Source organism: Acinonyx jubatus, chromosome E2 (genome assembly GCF_027475565.1).
Source record: "Acinonyx jubatus isolate Ajub_Pintada_27869175 chromosome E2, VMU_Ajub_asm_v1.0, whole genome shotgun sequence".
NCBI classification, from domain to species: domain Eukaryota; kingdom Metazoa; phylum Chordata; class Mammalia; order Carnivora; family Felidae; genus Acinonyx; species Acinonyx jubatus.
Genome location: NC_069396.1, coordinates 60,141,690 through 60,157,072, shown reverse-complemented (window position 1 = coordinate 60,157,072; position 15,383 = coordinate 60,141,690). Strand labels below are relative to the sequence as shown.

The 15,383-nt window shown below is 53.5% G+C and overlaps 1 protein-coding gene across 2 annotated transcripts; it reads right to left on the bottom strand.

Annotated features, from left to right (window-relative positions):
* Positions 1–3,962: 3,962 nt before the first annotated feature.
* LOC106989029 (zinc finger protein 135) lies at positions 3,963–14,313 on the bottom strand. Of its 2 annotated transcripts, none has more exons than XM_015087509.3 (4): positions 14,059–14,313; positions 12,533–12,617; positions 9,761–9,887; positions 3,963–6,409 (listed from the first exon to the last, which is right to left on the bottom strand). In XM_015087509.3, exons 2-4 carry the CDS (start codon positions 12,563–12,565, stop codon positions 4,722–4,724), a joined length of 1,848 nt encoding a protein of 615 aa, XP_014942995.3. In that variant the 5' UTR covers positions 12,566–12,617; positions 14,059–14,313; the 3' UTR covers positions 3,963–4,721. The 2 variants fall into 2 exon arrangements, with proteins under 2 accessions (XP_014942995.3, XP_053067220.1); XM_053211245.1 differs by lacking the exon at positions 14,059–14,313 and adding an exon at positions 13,992–14,040.
* Between the last annotated feature and the right edge of the window lie 1,070 nt (positions 14,314–15,383).

The following is a 15,383-nucleotide window of genomic DNA, read 5'->3' as shown; positions in this document are numbered from 1 at the left end:
ATGAGGGGCCTGTCTCTGTTACAGTCACCGAGCTCAGTTACCCTCTTCGCCTGTCTCCCTCTCACCCCCATCCTGAATGGAGTGTGGCTCTGGTAATAATTAAATACATACATACACACACACACACACACACACACATGTATACATATATACATATATATACATATGTATACATAAATACATATATATATACACACACATGCACACATATATGTATATATTTGCTCTCTGAACTCTTGTTCCCAGCCTAACCCATGAGCATGCCTCTCCTGCCACAGAGCGATAACTCCTGGGGGTGCATCTTGCATCAGCTTCAGGGCCACTGATGGGTCCTTCATTATCAGAAAGCCCAGCTCTCTATCCTGTTTGTTTCCTATCTGAGGTTTCCTTTAGTGCACAGCTAGATGTCGATGCCTTTTTTGTTTATATTTTCATATTTCTATTTGGAAATAATTTCAAACTTGTAGAAGAGACACGAAAATAATAAAAGTCGTCCAACCCCTACCTATGTGAACATCTTCCCTTGCTTGCCTGTGATCGTGGGCCCCTGCCCCCCATACACACACCTGGGACACACCTGGGAGTGCCTGAGGTCCACATTCCTACTGTTGGTGGTGATGATTTTGCTCAAAGTGCTGTCCAGTTTCTCCACCTTAGAGTTACTTTTCCCCCTTAATTTGTGGGGAGATGCTTTAAGATAACGCAAATACCCTGCTTCTCACCAAAATGCCACCCTCCCCCCCCCAGCCCCAGGGGCATCCTCCATTGATGATTTTTGCCAGATGGTTGCAAAATACTGGTTATCTGACACCAGCCCTCCTTCTGTGGCATTACCAGCCAGCCCTGGGCATTCTGCTGCATAGCCAACACCCTCCTTTCTCTCCCATTTATTTGTCTTTACTATCAGGATGGACTTAGGGATTCCTGTTTTTTCAGTGTTTTTTCAAGTTTTATTACGTATTGCTGTCCTTGGTAATTTTCGTGCTCAGGTTGTCCCAGATGTGGCCAGGGAGAGTCCCTTCAAGAAGGCTCCTACATCCCTGTAACATGCCTTCATGATTAAAAAATTTTTTTTATTTAAATGTTTATTTTTTTTTGAGAGAGCGAGAGACAGAGTGTGAGCGGGGGAGAGGCAGAGAGATAGGGAGTCCCAGAATGTGAAGTAGGCTCCAGGCTGCGAGCTGTCAGCACAGAGCCCAATGCGGGGCTCAAACTCTTGTACTGAGAGATCATGACCTGATCTGAAGTCGGACTCAACCAGCAGAGCCACCCAGGTGCCCCTCCATCATTGTTTGAACAATTCCTTTTTCTTTAGTATAGTAAGATGTTCCAAGCCCAAATTGTTTCTACCCTGAGATCAGCCATTCCTCTAGTTCCAAAGAACTGGCTCTTTTTAGTGTGGCTTCTTTGAGACCAAATCTGAGTGGCAGGTGTATTCATTGCTAGTAGGGTATTTTCTGCTGAGCTAGGAACCATAGGCACATAAAATAGACACACAGCTACACACAAAAAGGTATGTGTGCCCGTATGCATGCATATACACATACATATACAGCAATACCTCCATTTTCAATCTACTACTCCCCTATATTTTTATGTCAATAGTGCGAATCCTAAAATCAACACATTTGTTAATATGCTAAGACCTGGGACACCTGAGTGGTTCAGTGGGTTGGGTGTCCAAGTTTGGCTCAGGTCATGATTTTGTGGTTCGTGGGTTCAAACCCCATGTCAGGCTCTATGCTGACAGCTTGGAGCCTGCAGCCTGCTTCAGATTCTCTGTCTCCCTCTTTCTGCCCTTCCCCCACTTGCACGCTGTCTCTCTCTGTCTCAAAACTAAATAAGCATTAAAAAAAAAAATTTTTTTTTAACGTTTATTCATTTTTGAGACAGAGAGAGACAGAGCATGAATGGGGGAAGGTCAGAGAGAGAGGGAGACACAGAATCTGAAACAGGCTCCAGGCTCTGAGCTGTCAGCACAGAGCCTGACGCGGGGCTCGAACTCACGGACTGCGAGATCATGACCTGAGCCGAAGTCGGACGCCCAACTGACTGAGCCACTCAGGTGCCCCAAGCATTAAAAAATTTTTAAAAATTTTTTGATGTTTATTTATTTTTGAGACAGAGACAGCATGAGCAGAGGAGGGGTAGAGAGAGAGACACACACAGAATCCGAAGCAGGCTCCAGGCTCTGAGCTGTCAGCACAGAGCCCGACATAGGGCTCAAACTCACGAGCTGTGAGATCATGACCTGAGCCGAAGTCGGACGCCTAACCGACTGAGCCACCCAGGCACCCCAACATTAAAATTTCTTTTAATTTTTTTTTTAAAGTTTATTTATTTTTGGGACAGAGAGAGACAGAGCATGAACGGGGGAGGGGCAGAGAGAGGCAGACACAGAATCGGAAACAGGCTCCAGGCTCCGAGCCATCAGCCCAGAGCCTGACGCGGGGCTCGAACTCACGGACCACGAGATCGTGACCTGGCTGAAGTCGGACGCTTAACCGACTGCGCCACCCAGGTGCCCCATTCAACTTTTGTGTCAATAATTGAGACAGATCAGCAACTATCCAAGTAAGTTGGGCCCTCTAGTCAGGAGCGCACTCACCCCCGAAGTTTTTTCTGACACTCTGGGTGTAACTTCTGCAACTTCTGTCACTGCTGTGGCACTGCTAGGGAGGGAGCCTTTTCGTTCCTGGAGGTAGGGCAGAAGTGACACTGTGTGAGCACCTCCTATGGTTCCTACTGCTGTGCTGTATTTCCTTTTGTATCCTTGTGGGGGCAGGTGAGCAGGAGCTGAGCGCGATGGCAGGAGCTCGCATGACTCAGTTTGTCAGTGACCTGGCATTTTCAGAGGGCTGCTGAAGAGCGTGTGGTTGGGGTCCATTTTTACTGAACTGCGTTGGAATAGAGGAGCCTTAACATGTTTCCAAATGTAATGAATGTTCTCTTAAGAATTATATTCCTAGAGAGTCTGAACTATGCGCAATTGGCATGACGTATTTTCTACACTGGATTCAGGGGTAGGAACCTGGTTTCCTTGAGAACAAGAAGCTACCTACCCAAGGATAGAAGCACAGGGAAAGGAGGATATGTGTAATAATGGGAGGGGGACAAAATAGCTGCCCAGGGACCGAAGCTGAGCTGTCCTGTCCAGGATAGCCACTGGCCAGCTACGTGTGGCAAATGAGCATGTGAAAGGAGGCCACAGCCAAATGAGATGTCCTGCAGATGTAAAAGAAACTGGATTTGGAAGTTATAGTTAGTATACAGAAAGCAAACAAAACATCTCATTAGTGGTTTTTCATACTGATGTGTTGAAATGGTAACATTTGGGATATATAAGGACAGATATTAATTTCACCTGTTGCTTGCTTTTTATTTTTTAAATGTATTTATTTATTTTGAGAGAAAGAGGGCATGCGTGGGGGAGGGACAGAGAGAGAGAGAATCCTAAGCAGGCTCTGTGCTGTCAGCCCAGAGCCCGATGTGGGGCTTGATCCCACCAACTGTGAGACCATGAACTGAGCCGAAACCAGAGTCAGACACTCAACCAACTGAGCCACCCAGGCACCCTTCTTCTTGCTTTTTAAATAGGACTATTACAATATTTAAATTTACCAATGTGGCTTGCATTTTTACTGGAGACTGCTGTTTTTTTTAAGTGGCTTTTAAGTGACTATGACATTCCAAAACAAAAACAAAAAACTTTAAAAGAGAAGAGGCATTCCACAAGCATAGTGAGGACTATTGGAAGACTATTTAAAATACGCTCCCCCAAGGGAGAAATTTCAAGTTAACTGGAAGCTTATATCCCAGCATTGTGATTGGAAAATCAAGCCAACTGATATAACCTTGATGGCTGGTGACCAAATCCAGCCAATGTAACTTAAATATGGGCTCTAATGAGGATGGCAAGTCACCATTCCAAGTGTCATGGTGGTTAGAGAGACTGCTGTTAGTGAATTCAGGACACAGTTTAATACCATGGACCTTCAAGATATATTATACAAAAAACAAAAGCTTTTTAAAAAACACTGGGAAAGGGACTCAATGAAAAACAGTCAAGAGAAGATTAACTTGTACATTTCTCAAGAGAGAGAAACCTTGCAAAACATAAGGTTCCAATGTGGAGGTGCTGTTGTTCAGAAGATGGTGGCTTAACAAAGGTAAAAAAAATCTTCCTTTTTGTGAATCCTCAACATGTGTTTCTAATGCCTGTGAGTCACCTGTAGAGAAATTCATAGTCGCCTTGCACCATTCATAAGCACCCCAAAGAACGTAATGTGCAATAATGATAAATTCTGCGCGTGGTTCCTGCATATGAAAAGCATTTGTCGGGTTTCTCACCACTTTGCAAACCTCTGGTTTGGAATAGTGTGAATCCTTGGACAGAAGCCATCCCCAGATCCACTACATTCCCCCACGCCCCCCCATTTTTCTCTTTTGTAGGTTCTCTGATGTAGCATTAGCGGTCACTCATGACTGAAGGTCCTCAACTCCACACTTGCTACCACTGTTTGGACGGGCTGATATCCGGGGACGGATGACCTAGAGCTCGGTATTCCCACAATCATTTCTGTCATTCCTCTCTAAGGGTGCGGGAAGGCTTGCATATGCGTATATTTGTATTGTTTCCATTAGGAATGGTGGGGTCAAGTCTGGTAAGGGATGAGCTATGACTTAAGGCTTTTCCAGGTCCGAGCAAATGTGAGGCGGGCCTACCCAGTATGAGTTCTCTGGTGCTTGGTGAGGGATGAGCTGTGTGTGAAGGCCTTCCCGCAGTCCCTGCACTCATATGGCTTCTCTCCCGTGTGGATCCGCCGGTGCTGCGTGAGGTGGGTGCTCTGCCTGAACGATTTCCCACAGTCCTGACACTCGTAGGGCTTCTCCCCAGTGTGCGTGCGCTCGTGCTGGCTGAGCGATGAGCTGTGACTGAAGGATTTTCCGCACTCATTGCAGCCGTAGGGCTTTTCCTTGGTGTGGATCCTCTGGTGTTCCACGAGAAGGGAGCTCTGGCTGAAGGCCCTGCCGCACGCGTTACACTCGTACGGCTTCTCGCCCGTGTGCGTCCTCTGGTGCTGGACGAGCGGGGCCAGCTGGCTGAAGGCCCGGCCGCACTCGCGGCACTCGTAGGGCTTCTCGCCCGTGTGGATGCGCTGGTGCTTGGTCAGGGACGAGCTGTGGCCGAAGGCCTTGCCGCAGTCGCCGCACTCGTACGGCCTCTCCCCAGTGTGGACCCTCTGGTGCTGGGTGAGGTGCGTGCTCTGGCGGAAGGCCTTGCCGCACTGGCCGCACTCGTATGGCTTCTCCCCGGTGTGCGTGCGCTCGTGCTGGCTGAGGGACGAGCTGTGGCTGAAGGTCTTCCCGCACTCGTTGCAGCCGTAGGGCCGCTCGCCCGTGTGGATCCTGCGGTGCTCGGTGAGCAGCGTGCTCTGGCTGAAGGCCTTGCCGCAGTCGCCACACTCGTACGGCCGCTCGCCCGTGTGCGTCCTCTGGTGCTGCACGAGCGGCGTGATCTGCGTGAAGGCCTTGCCGCACTCCAGGCACTCGTAGGGCTTCTCGCCCGTGTGGATGCGCTGGTGCTTGGTCAGGGACGAGCTGTGGCCAAAGGCCTTGCCGCAGTCCCCGCAGCGGTACGGCCTCTCCCCGGTGTGGACCCGCACGTGCTGGCTGAGGTGGATGCTCTGGCGGAAGGCCTTGCCGCACTCGCCGCACTCGTACGGCTTCTCCCCGGTGTGTGTGCGCTCGTGCTGGCTGAAGGACGAGCGGAAGCTGAAGGCCTTGCCGCACTCGCTGCACTCGTATGGCTTCTCGCCCGTGTGGGTCCTCTGGTGCTGGACCAGCGGGGCGATCTGGTTGAAGGTCTTCCCACACTGGGGGCACCGGTAAGGTTTCTCGCCGGTGTGGATCCTCTGGTGTTTGGTGAGCGCCGAGCTGTTTCGGAAGCCTTTCCCGCATTCGGGACACTCGTAAGGCCTCTCTCCCGTGTGCGTTCGGTGGTGCTCGAGGAGTGCCGAGCTGTGACCGAAGGCCTTGCCGCATGCCTGACATTCGTAGCGCTTCGCTTTTGCGTGTGTTTTCTGCTCGGCGTGGAGCCCTGGGTCTGGCTTCCCCCTCCCCCCGCGCGTCCCCGGCATGTGGAGGCCTTGCCTTTCTGGAGTCATTGGCTGAGTTGGGAAGCGGGGGATCAGACTGAAGTTTCCCCCAAACCCATCCCCCTGCTGCTGCATGGGTGTCTTCACCACATGGCTCTCCCGACTCTGTCCGTGGCAGCCCTCTGCATCGTCACCCTCTGAGTACCACAGACTATCCCACAGGAACCTTTCTGCCAGGGCACTGGTACGTATTCCTTCAGTGATGTCTTGAGTTGGGGTGGACACTTTGGTTTGGGGTCTGGTTTCCAAATCTGGAAGAAAAAAAACCCCGGAAATGTTCCTTAATTTCTGTTTGGGGGGAAGGGTTTGGGTTGGGTGGGTGGACGGACGGAAGGATAAAACTGATGGTTTTGGGGGCGCCTCAGTCAGTTGTGTCCGACTTCGGCTCAGGTCATGATCTCACGGCTGGTGAGTTTGAGCCTGCGTGGGGCTCTGTGCTGACAGCTCAGAGCCTGGAGCCTGCTTCAGATTCTGTGTCTCTCTCTCTCTCTGCCCCTACCCCGCTCATGCTCTGTCTCTCTCTCTCAAAAAAAAAAAAACAAAACAAAAAAACAAAAAACCCACATTAAAAAAAAACTGATGGTTTTGAAAGGCTCAAGGCACAAGTGACTTTAACCATTTAAAAATACAGTTTTGCAAATCAGGGAAGGAATGCAAGCAGGAGAGGAAGCTCTGAGAGTGGTCAGGGATGGGGTAGCTGGCGCAGGGGCCTGAGTGGGGCTTGCAAGGGGAACACAGAGAACGAGACAGGGAGGCAATGCGAGGCAGACAGAGGGTATCCAGGGAAGCTGTGGACAGACGCCCCAGGCTGGAAGGAGCAGAGCGACGGCCAGGCCCCAGTGAAAGCAGCCTCCATGGCACCAGGTGGCAACGGAGGAAGAGCCGTCTCACAGGTGAAGGACCACCCGGCCCAGCTCTCCCTCTGCCCCAGCTCTCCCACTGACAAGGTCCGCTTTCTGCTTGGCGGTCTCTGGCTGCTGTTCCACCTGCCCCTGATGTGAAGAAACGCATCAGCTCCCCCAGACTGGAGGCCGCTGAGAGGCGCATCGCCGGAGGATGGATAAATGACCTGAGCTGTCTGGGAGGACTTGGATCTGGTCTGCTGGGTCCATCTCACCATCTGAGAGTTCCCGGAGGGCAGGGCTTCTATCCACCTGGGTCACCCCTGCACCCACGCCTTCAGCTGAGGCCAGCAGACATGGGGGACGAACAAACAAACGTACCCCGCCCCGCTCCTTCCTGGCAGGACTTCCTGCCCCGGTACCCAGCCCCTTCTGCACAGCCGAGCCCTTGCGCATGCCGCCCCCACCCCAACACCGGACTGGCCCTAAGGTGTGATATGGGCACTGTGCCCATTTAGGTTATGCTCTAGTGAGGTGTTAAGGGGGAAAAAAAAAAAAAGAGGGGTCAAGCCAGGTGTGGCTGGCAAAATAGCAGCTCCCAAAGATGTCTGTGTTCTAATTCCTGGAACCGGTGAGGAATAGAGGCTGCTAACCCTTGCACATTAGCTAGTCCTCTGAGATTACCCCGGGTGGTCCCAAGGCAACCACAAGGGTTCTGGAATGTGCGAGAGAGGCAGGAGGGCCAGGGCCAGAGGGATGTAAGACCTGAGGGCCGTGCTCAGTTGGGAGACGGACGGGCAAGGAATGCGAGCACCTCTGGAAGCTGGAAAGTGAAAGGAGCTGGGTTCTCTGCAGGCCCCACGGGAGGAGCGCTGCCCTGCTCACACATGGAATGTAGCACAGAGATGCCCACTTCGGACTTCTGACCTCTGGACTGTAAGATAATGTGCGTTGCTTTAAGCCATGAGGTTTGTGGCAATTTGTTAGAGGAGCCATAGGAAGCTAATATTCTAGGTAAGGGCTGGTTACCCCTTTTGCTGGGGAGACTCTGTCCTGACCCCCTCCCACATGCCGGCCATTCTTTCTGGGCCCTGGCGATGGGCCGTTGCTTAAACAGGGTCAGGGCCTGACACCAGGGGAGACTGCCTGCCAGTGGGCAGGATGGCCTCACTGCCCAAAGAGTCGGTATTGGTCTCAGGAGCTGGATAAGGTGTATGAAGAGCAGAGCCCCACAGGCACATGGAAAAGCCCAGACTGGATCCACGGGCCCACAGATACATGAGTCATAAATGCTTCTGTGGTTTAAACTGCTGAGGCCGCCGAGTTTGTTACGCATTAAGAGTAGACTGCTGCCCACCCTGGTGCCTTTGCACTTGCTGTTCCTGCTGCCCAGAACCCTGTCCTCCCAGCTTGTTTCATGGCTGCACTGTTCTCATGACTCAGACTTTAGCCACATGTTGCCTCATCTATGCTCAGGTCCTCCCCACAACCCTGGTCTCTGCCTCATGACCTGCTTCACTCCCTCAGCACTCATCATGTGCCGTGAGCATCTTGTGCAGTTATTGCTTTACGTATCGTGTGCCCCTTCCCTCACCAAGAACGTAAATTCAGTGAAGATGAGGGCTTGGTCTCAGCCACAGCAGAACAGGTGCTTGGTGCACATTTCCTAAAAGACTGAGTAGTGGGGCGCCTGGGTGGTTCAGTCAGTTAAGCGTCCGACTTTGGCTCAGGTCATGATCTAGTAGTCCGTGAGTTCAGGCCCTGTGTCGGGCTCTGTGAGGACTGCTCAGAGCCTGGAGCGTGCTTTGGAGTCTGTGTCTCCCTCTCTCTCTGCCCCCTTCCCCACTCACACTCTGTCTGTTTCTCTCTCAAAAATAAACATAAAAAAAATTTAAAACAACAACTGAACAGTCAATTTGCTCTGAAGAATGTGAGAGCAGACATGGAGAGTGCCCGGGGTGTGACTGGGGCCCTCCCAGCCCTGCAAGGCTCTCCCCTCACTGTGCACACGCCTCTGGAAACCCCATCGTCTACCGCTCATGGTTCCTCCTGCTCCAGCAGGGAGACAACATCCGGCTTCGGGAGCCAGCATCTGGCCCAAGGGGAGACGCGCAGAGTACACATTTGTGTTCCTCGCCCCTTCCCGCCCCTCCATCTGCTCCACCTTCAGTCTTCCTAGACTCAATCGGATGCAGGTCCCAGAGGCCACAGTTGTAGCCCCCTTAGGACCCCCACCCCTGGCTGTGGGAGGATGTGTGACCCAGCCCGGGCCAATCAGGCTCTGCTGCTTCTCCTGCCCGCCCTGGCAACAGTGACCAGTGTGGAGGGGACCTGGCCACCACACCAAGACAACCCAGGGGCCTTCCATGGGTGCCCAGGACACAGGCCCGGTCTTTTCCGCTGGTCTCAGACATGGAAGAGGCACCTGGGCAGCTCTCCTCTTACCATCAGAGGCCCACCTGCAAATGGAGGCAGAGTGAGGTAGAGGGAGGAGGTGGGGAGGGAGGGGGCTCCTGACAGCACCACAGGAAGACTCAGGTAGGTCTACCTTGGCACCCACTCTTCCCCTCTTACCTCATGATTTTCTGCTTCTAGCATTTTCAGTGGGATCTGCAACATGCAACCAAACATTGGGTCTCTAAAGCCCAAAACTCATTCTAGGTGTCTGCTTTTATGGCCTAGACCTATCCCAACTTTTGACCCAGAAGAACTAGAATCTGTGCTGGGGGCAGACCAGCGGGGGCTCGAGTGTAGCCTTACCCACGGAGACCAGGAGCCTGAAGGTCTCCAGCATCACATCGCGGTACAGTGTCCTCTGGGCGGGCTCCAGCTGCCCCCACTCCTCCTGGGTGAAGTCCACAACCACGTCCTCAAAGGTCACTTGCTCCTGAAACATCACACGCAAATGTCCTCACCCAGGCCAAGCCCGGTGATAGCTGCTAACGTGAGCAGCTGGTGAACAGGGACATGAGCCAGGCTGATTTTTCTCAGGTCTGAGGATTTGGGCCAGGTTTTCCCGTGGGACTGGGGGGTTCTGCTGGAGGAAAGGGGGTCTGAGGAGAGAAGAGGACATAACCCAGTCATGCAGACACAGGATCCCCGAGATGCCATAATGGTGGTGACTGAGGGAGGGGTATGAAGGAGCCCTGGGGGGGGGGGGGCTGAAAGCCTCCCATGCATCAACCAGAATGTCCACTAGTGTCCATACCTGTAGTCACCAAGCTGCACACTCCTGTAAATCTACACTGTGCATTAACCATAGCTGAATACAAAGTGGAGCTGGGGAGACAGAAAACGGCCAATGCGGTGATGGGAACAAGCAAATGAACCGGATGTGGGGTCTCCAGTGACAGGACCCTTGGAGATTGTTTCCTACTCTTTAATTTTGGACCTTTGAACACTGGGGTAAAAACACGATCCTCAAGGAGAAAGGCTGATGGGTTCTGGGGGTGTGGGGCGGTTCTCGGGGCATTTCCCATCATGATCACACCTGCACGGGTTTTCTGGAATTCCCACACAAGGCCAGTTTCTTCCACGACTGGATGGAGAATTGATGATTTTCTTGAAGGGACGTGAGGGTCAGGGGCAGACATCCTCCACAAAGGTAGCTTTCATCTCACCAAATCACGTGCTATGGATGGCCGGGGAGCAGAGGAAAAGCCCAGGGTCTTTGCGTGTCACTGCCCCATGTGAGGGGGGTGAGGGACACAGGCTGCCCAAATACTGGATCCTGGCCCACCTGGCAGCATCTGTCTCTGCTAAAGCTTCTCTTCCCAAAGGAAGGGAGCTGTGAGGCATGAACTAGGCAACTGGGGTGGGGGGTGGCACTGTCAAAACCCGGCCCTGCACCCAGACGATAGGGCTTCAAACTCTAACCCCAGGTACATCCTTTAATGTTTACTTATTTTTGAGACAGAGCGCGAGAGACAGAGTGTGAGCGGGGGAGGGGCAGAGAGAGAGGGAGACACAGAATCCGAAGCAGGCTCCAGGCTCCGAGCTGTTAGCACAGAGCCTGACACAGGGCTTGAAACCACGAACCGCGAGATCATGACCTGAGGCAAAGTTGGACACTCAATCGACTGAGCTACCCAGGCGCCCCTCAGGTATATCTTTTAAAGTGCTCAGTGCCTTCCTCCCCTCATCCGTAAGTTGTTGAGGACTTCCTGAGAGGGCTGTTGGAAGGAGTGAAGGAATTGACGTGATGCATTTACCCCAGGCCTGGCACACAGTGTATGAGCCACCATTCAGATAGGCATGCCGGAAGACTTGGAAGTTTTAACTTTCTTTTGCCAATTTCCCTATTTCCCCCACATTTTCCAGACTCAGTAGGTCTCAGTGGTTATCTGCAGAGACTTACTGAATACAGGGTCACTGTTCTGGGCACCACAGATGCCATGGAAACGAGACACGCGCCTGGCCTCGTGGTGCCTGTGTGCTAGCTGCAGGGTCAGGGAGCTGGCCAAAACTCAAATCCCAGGAGGGGTCAGTGCTCCAGTGAAAATGGGAGGGGCGCTTCTGGGGCAGCCGTGCAGACGTCTGCAAGGGCCACGAAGGCAGCAAGACATGTGCTGAGCACTGGAGACCCCACTGGGGGCAGGGGGTCTGAGGCCGGGCTCAGCCACTCCCAGCAGCGGGGCCTCAGGGTTGTGACTTGTGTCCATGCCTGTTTCCTCACTGCCACCTCATGGGGCTGATGTGGGGGTAGAATAGGGTGAAATGTGTCCAGCGCTGACCACAGGGTTTGGCACCTTTACTGTTCCACCTGTTCACTGAGTGCCTACTGTGCGCTGGGCCTTTGCGTGTGACAAAAATGGTCAGAACTGCTTCCCAAGGCCCTAGGCCCCATACAGGTGGCCTAGGAGACTCTGTTCGCCGTCTTCCCATTACCTATGTGTGCCTGCCCTTCATGGAAATGCTTGGTGTGGTTCCACCTCTAGGCCTTTGCTCACGCTGTTCCCCTGCCTGGAACATGATTCCTGTGGGCCTTGACCTCACTGCCCCTTCCCCTGCAGGTCTCTGTTTGGGGGCCACTTCACAGGGAGGCCCTCTGGGCTATGCTGGTTAATGCCTGGTGCCCAGCCCATCTTCTTCTGGACCTCATTTCTCTGCACATCACTTGGCACATTTATGTTCCTCACAGGGACTGTGACCCCATGGGGATGGTGAAGATTTGCTCCTCTTGTCTGTTCTTGCACCTGCAATTTCTAGAACAGGGCCTGGGAGGCACCTAGTCCATGGCAGGTGCTAAATAACTGTCGCCTAAGGGACTGGATGGAGATAGTGAGTTGAGAAAGTGCCAGACACATCAGTGGGATGGATGCTGTCTGCCAGAGTAGAACGGGGCAGTTGAGGGACTCAGGGAGATCCCCTCTGAGGCAGTGAGGTGTGAGAACCTCAAGAGAATGACTCTGGACAAAGCACATTCCTGGCAGGGGGCAGAGTAAGGGCGAAGGCCCTGAGAGCAGAATGAGTCTGGCGGGACCCGAGGCTAGGGCCTGGGAAGCCTGAGTGTGAGGGTGGTGGTGTACTCACCGGGGCCCCGGCAGTGAGGAGCCCAGCAGTCATTCCCTCCTCCTCTGGCCTCTTCCAGGAACAGCCAGCTCCTCTGCAGGTGGTTCTGGGGGGAGAAGGGAGGCAAGAGACGGGGCAAGTGCCTGTGGTGGCCAGAAACCCCACACCCTGGCATCTGTGTGTGGGAAGGAGGGGCTGTGGCTGTGGGAGCCTGGAGCCCTGCACCTGGGCCAAACCCAACAGTAGTGAAACCTCAGCTCGGCATTTTCCCGGCACCTACTGTGTGCCCAGGGCTATTCCAGGTGTTGTTGACAGATGACCTCGAATTTTCCTACTCCACTTCACAAATAGGAAAAGTGAGGGCCACGGTGGGCAAGGAGCACACCCCCAGTTGCCCAATAGGGTGATGACTATTCCTGTTACCATGACAGAAAGCTAGACAGTTATGGGGTCTTTGGGTATTGTGTACCTCAGTTTTCCTCTCCCATAAAATGGGAGTGGTGACCTAACAGGAATTCCTAATTCCTATAGGAATTAATGTGTGGAAAGGGCTGAACATGGAGCCTGGCAGGCAGCAGGATGCACAAGTGAACACAAGAAGTATACACCACTGGTGCTGGAAAGAAAGCCTCTTGCTTCAGTGAGCATCTACTTTGCTCGACATGCAGGCCCTGTTGATGGTGGTTCATAAACTCCTCTCTGGCTCAGTGCCCCAAATGAAACTCAGGCCAAAGGCAGTATGCATTTCCCTGGTCTCTCTGAACCTTTCCTTCATGACTCGGATTCTGTCTCATCCCACTTGTGCCCTGTGGTCTTCACAGCAGTTTCCAAGATGGCAGTTATCTTGTTCAGTGATGTGTTGATGGGGTTCTTATCATCTCCCTGACGCCCTGACTCCCCTGGAGACTCTGGGGGCCGAGACAATGTTGCGGGCTCTTGGATATAGGCTAGGACCTCGCCCTTAGAGCATCTAAACATGTGCTCGCTGAATTAATGAAGGAGACTGGATGGTCCCTACCTTGAAGTCAGTGCTCAATAAGACTTTAATATAAGGAGTCTGTTTTCTGGGTCCCAGGCGGCTGGGATTAAAGTCTTATGCTTTTGGTCTCCCTCGTCATCATCATCCTGAGAAGCCCCTCAGCAAGGTGAAGCTCCAGAGGTGACAGTGGGGCCTCGGCCTTCCCCACCCTCCGAACCCCGAACATCCCACCCAAGCAAGGGAGGGATGCAGGCCAGGTTGGCTCCAGTCTCTGAAGGGTCGGGCCCGCTAGGATCTCTGATTGTTACCCCGAAGCCGGAGGGTCCCACCTCTTTTGCCAAAGCCAGGTCCCCACCCTGGCCCCAACTCCTCCTCTCGGACCCGGAGACACCCCCACCCCCACCCCCAAACCGGGCCCCGCCCACTCGGTCCCGCCCCCACCGCCCCCGAAGCGACCCGCCCCGGGTCCAAAGCAGGAAAAGGGACTCTACGCAGACGCACGCGGTAAGACCCCTGGATGCCCTCCCGTCTCGGCCTCCTCCGTTCCAGCGACCCCAGTCCCACTTACCAGCCGGACCGCGAGACAAAGGCCGCAGCCGCTACCAGCAGGGTCTGCGCCTGCGCAGGCGGACGCCCAACTACATCTCCCAGAGGGCGGCGCGCGCACTTCCGGTCGTTTCCTTGCTCGGCCGGCCTCCTCCCTGGGCCTTGGCTGCTGAGCTCGGAGTCCGAGTTCGGCCGCGCGGACCCCGCCGGCCTTAGTCTCGCCTCCCTGACCCAAAGCTCTCCTACGCCGTATTCCCTTGTCTGATGGCCGGACAAATGCCACGGCCGCCGTTGGCCGGGACTGCGCCTGCGCAGGCGGGCGCTGAACTACAACTCCCGGAGGGCCACGGGCAGGTTCCGTGCGCTTCTGCCCCACCCGTCGTCGCGCGGGACCGGACCCGAGTTCTAGTTTCGACGCCCGTACTTATGGCGCCCTCACGAGTGTCCACTCCGTGCGGGCTGTGTCGTGAGCCCCGCGAACGTCGCCCCCGCACTCTTAACAGCGGGGACTGGCCCGGGACTAGTTTAGACAGAGTGGTCAGGGGGGTCGGGGATGCTGAGCAAAGGCTGCGGGAAGAGCCTGGGGAGCAGTCTCCGGACCGGGGGCACAGCCGCGCTAAGGCCGCGGCGGAGAGGCCAGTGAGGAGGCATTGTGAGCGTCCAGGTGAGTCCCCTCGGAGTAGCGACACACTGCTTTCATATTGGAAATTGTGCCGTAAACTTTATTGTTGTAAAACCAACCAGCCAGTGAGGAGGCATTGTGAGCGTCCAGGTGAGTCCCCTCGGAGTAGCGACACACTGCTTTCATATTGGAAATTGTGCCGTAAACTTTATTGTTGTAAAACCAACCGGTGTTTCCAAAAATCAAACAAAATGCAAGACAACAATGATACACACACACAAAACGGAAACATTCACTAAGATGCCAAACACAGGAGCCGTTTACATTTTGCCACACCGACTCAGCTTTGCAGTACTTAGTACAGGGTTCTAGGAAACATCACGTGGTGGACATGTTTTTAAATTGCTTCACGTCATTGTCAAATGTGTGCATTTGAACAGCAGCATAATATTCAAAGCCCATGTGCCCTCGCTGACCGAATTTGTCATTTGCTGAACATTGACCAAGGCCTGCCAGGCGCTGAGCCCCGGGTACAGCAGCGCACAGTGGACTAGGTGCCAGTGGACAAGATGTGCACACTCGCCATTCCCCACTCAAGCCAGACTTACTTTCACTGATGAACATTGACTGTCCCTGGAGCAGTGAGTGGAAAGAATCTAACCAAGGCTGAGCCATGTGCACTTGCCCTTTTAAGAAAGACTGATTTATTCAAGTCAGGGTTTGCA

Coding starts and splice junctions, on each gene's coding strand:
- LOC106989029 (XM_015087509.3), bottom strand. CDS start 12,565: ATGACTGCTGGGCTCCTCACTGCCGGGGCCCCG. Junction 9,888..12,532: donor TCCTCACTGCCGGGGCCCCG/GTGAGTACACCA, acceptor GTGATGTTTCAG/GAGCAAGTGACCTTTGAGGA. Junction 6,410..9,760: donor CAGGCTCCTGGTCTCCGTGG/GTAAGGCTACAC, acceptor TTTTTCTTCCAG/ATTTGGAAACCAGACCCCAA.